Here is a 7,406-nt window from a genome sequence, read left to right on the forward strand (position 1 = left end):
GGCCGATTATTCCGCATTAAAATACACACTCATTAGTAGAAAATAAGGAACATGAGATGTACACGAAATTTTGAATTTAGAGTTAAAACTTAAAACCGAATCTAAACTCTCGCAAGCGAGTCAATAATAACTTTCCGGAACATAGTGGTTAGCCAACGAGGTATTGAGTTCGCATACCTTGTAAACTCAACAAGTCGTTATGGATTGCATAACGAATTGAAAGGCGGAATTGCTTTGCAGCCGCTATGGATCTTCCAAACGATCAGAGACGTCCTTCAAAATAGTCTGCCGAGAGAATACAAAGATATTGAATGTTCTTCTGACATCTGGAGACCATAATCCTAGTTTATATTTATATAAAATATAAACCCCATTATTTTCTATTGGGTCCCTCATTAAATAGAAAATCTCATATGAGTACACTTATTACCATAACAAATAAATAAACTATAAGCCCAAACTTAATCTTTATTTAATCACTTTAATTGGGCAACTGAAAGATAGTCATACACATTAAATTAGTCATGTGGAAGTCCAAATTTCTAACAGATGATAATATGAGGTGAGATGTCGCCTACCAATACCTTTTTCACATGTGAAACTAAAAGTGATCCACATTTGGAGAGTTCTGGGAAGATTTTCTTTTCTACAATGGAAGAAGGTGGTTCTTCAACAATGGACGAAGCTTATGCTTCAACTATGGAAGAAGGTAAATTTTTTCGAAAAGTATTTGATTATTGTATCCACGTTTCATTAATTCCCAAATCACACATATTAACGCAACCCTTTTCGATTTTCTGTATCTGTTAATTGGTACTAGTTCCATAACTGACGTTAACAAAGAGCATGAGTTTGCTTATGGGGTCGGCTAGGATTAAAAATTGAGGCCGGCAAGGATTTTTTTTATTTGTTAAATTAATGTACAATTTTTAAGGTTATAATGTAAAGTATTAATGCACGTTTTCTTTTGTATGAGCTAGGGCTTAGAAACGTGGCAGCTAGGGTGTTGTATTATTTGATAATCTTAATTTTCATTCATTAATAGATAATGTATAGTTGTGAATAAATAATTCAAGTTTTATTTTGTCTTAGTTATGGTTTAGACACATGGTGGCAAGGGTGTCGTTTTATTAGATACAGATAATGTAAATTTAGTACTGTATAATTTAAATTATTAGATAGATAATGCACGTTTTATTGTTCATAATGTTTATGTTAGCTGAGATTTTGTTTTTGTGATTGTGTGCAGTGGTTGTTGTACCTGACTGTTCGAAAGATTTGAAGCCTGTGGTTGGGCAGAAGTTCAAATCACTAGATTTTGGTTTTGCGTTCTACGATGTATATGCCCGTGCTGTTGGTTTTGATACGCAGAAATCACAAATGAGGAAAACCGATGGTGTAATTACTTGGTATAACGTGGTATGCAACAGGGAAGGCAACAAGAAGTCGAGCTAGGATGACCAAGCAAATGCACGGTCTGGTTTTTCGATAAAACGTCGACGGTTATCCAAGCAGTGTGGTTGTAAAGCCAGTATCTCATTCAAGTTCTTCTCCGACGGAGGAGTTTCAGGTTATACCATCGAGGAGTTCAACGAGGTTCATAACCATTATATGGTTGAGACAGAGCATCAACAGTTTATGTCAATCAATCGAAAGTTGGACGACGTACATGATAAACTCATGTTTTAGTTGGTTTAATTGGTAAGTTGAGGTGCTTAATGTTGAGTTTTGATGCTTGAATTATCTATTTCCAGCCTATTATCCTATCTTTAGGAGTTTCATGTGTTTGTTGAGTGTTCTAGGATAAATAGATGAAAAAGAGGCAAAAATCCGGCCGATTGTGCATAGGAGGCAGCAGGGCCTTCAAAGGCTACAACCGGTCGGGTGAATTTCACTCTTATAAATTCTACCCGGCCGGGTAGGACTTGAGGACCAGAAAGGGGCCGGAAATCGACACCCGGCCGGGTATCCTGAAGACAGTGTGACGAGTCCAGAAAGGGGTCTGAAATGGTCACCCGCCCGGGTGGATTTCCAGCATAAATATTATACCCGGCCGGGTACGTCAGTTTGACGCGTCTGAAAGCTAAAAACGCGATTTTTGAAGTGGAAAAACGGCAAGAAAAGGCTAGGGTTGGATTTCAGGAGATTCATTCTACACCTACCGCCTCCATCACTCACACACATCCCCAAAAACACTTTGAGAGAGAGAATTGAAGATTGAAGACTCCAGATTGGAAGATTGAAGACTTCACTCCATAGATTCGTTCCACAAGAGTTCTTAGTATCTATCTTTCATGTTTTTGTTCGGATTCTTTGTGCTAAACTTAGTTTTCTCCATGAACATGAGTAGCTAAACACCTTTTTGTAGAATTCTTGGTGAAAATGCACTAATTTCATAGTTTTTATCCAATTAATTTTGTTCTTGCCTTGCTCTTGTAGTTATTTGATTATTCTTGGATTTATTCTTTTCAATTGCTTGATCACCATTTGATTGTGTAGGATTAATTAGATTAATCGGGAGATGAAATAATTAATATGGAAATAAGAATAATTCACACCCTAATGCAATAAAACTCGGGAGAGTTGAGGTTTTGAGTGAGGTCTTTGACCTTATCGAGCTTTTGGGAGTTAGGGGTTTTAGGATTAGAACGGAACTTTAATCCTAGCACCTAACCTACAGGTTTCTCACCTCGGGAGGGGGTTTAATCTATAATTGTGGTCGACTTAGTAATTCTAGAGACACCAAAAAGTAAGACAATTTGATTGGATAAGAGCTTAGAGTTGTACATCGGATCCTTGAGTTCTACAATTTTCTCCATATATCTTTTCACTCCGTGTTTACTTACTTTTTATTTATTTATTTGTTCATTATATGTTTTTCGTAGTCTTAGAACAAAACCAAAAATTTCACGATTCTCTAGATAGTAGTCAACATTTGTTCGTGGTAGTTAACTTGATACAAATTAGTCTCTGTGGGATACGATACTCTTGCTTGCTAATTGCTGCACTAGCCCCGTACACTTGCGGGTATCACTTGTGTTAAAATAAGTCGAGTCAGTACATCACCAATTTATTCTTGATTGTTCAAAGGCTAATATAGGCCCTACATTCACGTTTAATGTGCTAAAGGAAATACTCGGTGGTTTTCAGCTCGTTGGCTGCAATGTTGGGGATATAAGGAATGCCTCACGAGACATCAAAGCATACGCTCATGGTATTGACATACAAATGGTTTTTGATGATATGGCTAGGAAGAAGGAGATGTCCGAGACATTCACATATGAGTACGAGGTTAAAGCTAGCAACCAGCTGGTTGCTCTGTTCTGGTGTGATGGTTTGATGAATAGGAATTACCACATGTTCGATGATATTGTGGCTTTTGACACCACCTACAACACCAATAGGTATACCTGTCGTGCATTATAACATTTTAATATGTACATTATTGTATGCATTACTATTTACTTTGTATGCATTATATATGTCCTTTGTTTGAATTATGTTGGCTTATGTTACGCAGGTATTGTATGATCTTCGCGCCATTCACGGAAAAGGACAATCATGGACAACCAGTAACTTTCGCTGCTGGTTTGGTAAGCAACGAGAAAACAGGCGCTTTTGCATGGTTGTTTAGACATTTTTTCCAATGTATGGGGGTTGCTCTAAAGATGATTGTTACAGATCAAGATCGGCTATTGAAGAGATTCTAATTGGGACTCGCCACAGATGGTGTATGTGGCATATCATGCATAAGTTGGCCAATAAAGTTCCTGGTCGGTTATTGAGGGACGAAGATTTCAAGAAAGAGTTCAATGCATGTGTCTGGTCGGACCTGCTTGAACCCGACGAGTTCGAAGAAGAGTGGAATGGAGTAGTTGAGCGTTATGGCCTGAAAGAACACAGTTGGTTCAAGACGTTGTACGAGTATAGGCAATTATGGATACCTGCGTACTTCAGAGATTTCCCAATGGGCTGGATGATTAGGACCACCTCGATATCTGAGTCGGAGAATAGCTTCTATAAAAACTTTCTGAAGCCATGCAACAACATTGCCGAGTTCTACTTGAATTTCAACCAAGTTGTGGATTTTCAGCGGAATAGTAGAACAAAGCTGGACTACCAAGACGCTACTGCCCTGCCTATATTGGCCACTACTTTGCCTTTCGAGAAACATGCTTCTACTCTGTACACAGATAGTATGTTCAAGAAAATACAAGAGGAGATTGTTGAGGAAAATGACAGATGCCGCGTTTTGGGGTTCTCATCTACAGACAGTGTTGACACCTAGCCTTCGCCATTCCTACTTTGTGAAACATGATAGGACTGACGACTCATATTCATGTGATTGCAAACTATTCAGTCGGCAGGGGTATCTGTGCTGCCATGTCTTCTTTTTGTTCCGGAACAATGAAGTTAAAAAGATTCCGGATAACTACTGTGCAAGTAGATGGATGAAGACTCCGCTAGCTAAGGCTATCCATGGACATCTTGATGAGACTTTACTTATACAGTCCGTTGTTGGTGAAAGGAAAAACATTTCAAAGCAAGAGATCTCACTGTTCTATGGTTTTCTTTGTCGATTTGAGACGGACATTGATGTGCTTCGTGCATTCGTAGGTGGACTGGAGGAACTTGGTAATTCACTTCAAGCTGGAACTCCTTTAACATCCGCCTCTGAGAAGAGGCGAATGATTGAACAGTTTTATGGAATGGAAAGGCCGGAATTCATTGAGGTCCACCCTCCAGATGTGGTAAAGATGAAGGGGCACACGAGCAGGTCCGCTAGTCGTCTGATTTCCAAGAGAGAAAAGGCTATCAAGGATGCTACTAGGCCCCTTAGACGGTGTAAGGCGTGCGATGAGTTGTACCATCATGACTTTAGAAATTGTCCAATACTTAAAAAGCTTGAAGCGGAGAATGAGCTGCATAAGGGAAAGAGGAAATGTTGATGTATTTTGATTATAACAGCATTATTTGTTTTTGTACATCCCGTTGCTCCCAGTCAAGAACACATCTCCTTATAACTTGGTCGGTTCCTGCCTTCCACAAGTATGGGTCGTCCCAGAAATAATACTTTGCTTCGCTCTTGATCTTCATCCTCTGAGCCTTTGTCACGTTTAGCACCATTGGTAGCTCTCCCGTCACTTGGTAGTTGGCCAAGTCCGCATACCAGGGTACATGTCCTACTTTCTACTTGACCTTGGTTGTTGCGTCCTGCCCAGTAAGCCTCATTACTTCTTCCCAGTCGATCTTCCTTGCGGAGAAAATCACTTCACACAAATGCTCTTCCGGGAATTGACCTCTCATATCCTCACTGTTCCCTTCTTGTATTATTCTGCTCAAATGGTCCGCTACTTTGTTTTCAACCCCCTTTTTTTCTTCTACTTCCCAATCAAATTCTTGTAAAAGCAGCACCTATCTGATCAGTCGGGATTTTGACTCTTTCTTCGTAATGAGATACTTAATGGCCGCATGATCAGTATAGACGATGACTCTGGATCCTAGTAGGTACTGCCTGAACTTTTCGAACGAATAGACAACAGCCAACATCTCCTTCTCGGTGGTGTCATAATTCCGTTGGGCTTGATAGTCACTAGGGTTTAGGGTTTAGTGCATAGAATATCACGTACCTCTTCCCATCGATCTTCTGACCCAGTACGGCCCCCACTTCATAGTCACTAGCATCGCACATCACCTCGAAGGGGTGATCCCAGTTAGGAGCTTGAATAATCGGTGCAAAGATCAATTTTTCCTTAAGGAGGTTGAAAGCAGCCTTGCAATGCTCGTCGGAAATGAACTCCACCTCGTTCTGGAGAAGTCTGGTAAGTGGTTGGGCAATCTTGGCAAAATCCTTGATAAATCTTCGATAAAATCCAGCGTGCCCAAGAAATCCTCTTTTCCCCTTCTGATCGGTAGGGAAAGGTAGCTTCGATATTACGTCCACCTTTGCTTGATCGACCTGGACTCCCCTTTCTGACACCACGTGTCCTAAGACGATTCCTTCTGTAACCATAAAGTGGCATTTCTCAAAATTTAAAACCAGGCTCTTCGTTTTGCATCTTTCTAGCACCACATCCAAATGTTGCAAGCACGAGTCGAAAGAGTCTCCGTAGACAGTGAAATCATCCATAAAGATCTCTATACAATCTTCAATCAAATCTGAGAATATGCTCATCATGCACCGTTGGGAAGTACCGGGGTCGTTGCATAGGCCAAATGGCATACGCCTGTACGCATAGGTTCCAAACAGACAGGTGAATGTGGTCTTATCCTGGTCCTCTGGGTTCACGTAGATTTTAAAGTAACCACTGTACCGATCTAAAAATTAGAAGTACTTCCTTCCAGCCAGTCGCTCCAGCATTTGATCGATGAATGGCAGGGGGAAATGGTCCTTCCTGGTTGCAGTGTTCAGCTTTCGGTAATCTATACACATTCGCCATCCCGTGACTAGTCTGGTGGGCACTAGCTCATTCCTCTCATTCTTAACCAACTGGATCCCTGACTTCTTGGGAACGAGTCTTCCTCCCCGAGGTAGGCATACTTCAGGTTCGCTGGCAACTTTTTCAACTCCACTTGTGGGGGTAGTGTGTCTGTAGGTAGAGGGTTCTTTTTAGAATCCTCCTCTCGCTCTTGTTCACCATCTGATTTTTCCTCCATACTGGCCGGTAGCAAAGCCCCTACGGATCCCGCTAGTTCCGACTTCTGACAGAATTCCGTAATTGTTTCTTCGATCTCCTCGTCAGTTAACCCTCGGCTCTTGATCAGATCACACCATGCAGCTGCTTCCACATCAACTTGCGCATACACATCCAAGGCTTGGAGTTTTTCCTGCAATAATTCGGTCTCAAGAAATTCTTGGACTAAGGAGTCAATTACATCAACATAACATAGATTTTCAGAATCTATTGGTTTTTTCATGGATTCATTGATGTCAAAAACAAATTTCTCACCATTAAAGTCAATGCAAATTGTTCCCTCGGCCATATCTACAATTGTCTTAGTCGTTCTTAAAAATGGTCTTCCTAACAATATCCCGCTAGACTCCCTAGCTTCTGGTTCACTCATTTTAATTGCATAAAAATCAGCGGGATAAGTAAAGTCTTGTATCCTGACCAACACATTTTCTAACACACCCTCCGGATTTATACATGACCTATCAGCCAGTTGGATCAACACCCGAGTATTTGGCAATTTTACCCGCTTCAACCGATTATAAATGGATAACGGCATAACATTGATAGATGCTCCTAAATCACACATTTCATGCTCGATTTTTACATCTCCAATTGTGATGGGTAAAGTAAACATACCTGGGTCGGCTCTCTTGGGTGGTAGTTTCTCCTGTACAATAGCTGATGCTATGCCTTCCACCATGATTTTTCCATCCTCCTGGGCCTTTCCGGCTA

General features: G+C 40.7%; 1 protein-coding gene across 1 annotated transcript; it reads left to right on the plus strand.

Moving 5' to 3' along the window:
- The first annotated feature begins 567 nt into the window (after positions 1–567).
- On the plus strand, positions 568–4,949 carry LOC125189771 (protein FAR1-RELATED SEQUENCE 5-like). Its single transcript, XM_048087008.1, has 6 exons — positions 568–709; positions 1,250–1,419; positions 3,130–3,404; positions 3,521–3,593; positions 3,635–4,257; positions 4,361–4,949. Exons 1-6 carry the CDS (start codon positions 568–570, stop codon positions 4,947–4,949), a joined length of 1,872 nt encoding a protein of 623 aa, XP_047942965.1.
- The last annotated feature ends 2,457 nt before the right edge of the window (positions 4,950–7,406 follow it).

This window comes from Salvia hispanica, chromosome 5 (genome assembly GCF_023119035.1).
Source record: "Salvia hispanica cultivar TCC Black 2014 chromosome 5, UniMelb_Shisp_WGS_1.0, whole genome shotgun sequence".
NCBI lineage: Eukaryota > Viridiplantae > Streptophyta > Magnoliopsida > Lamiales > Lamiaceae > Salvia > Salvia hispanica.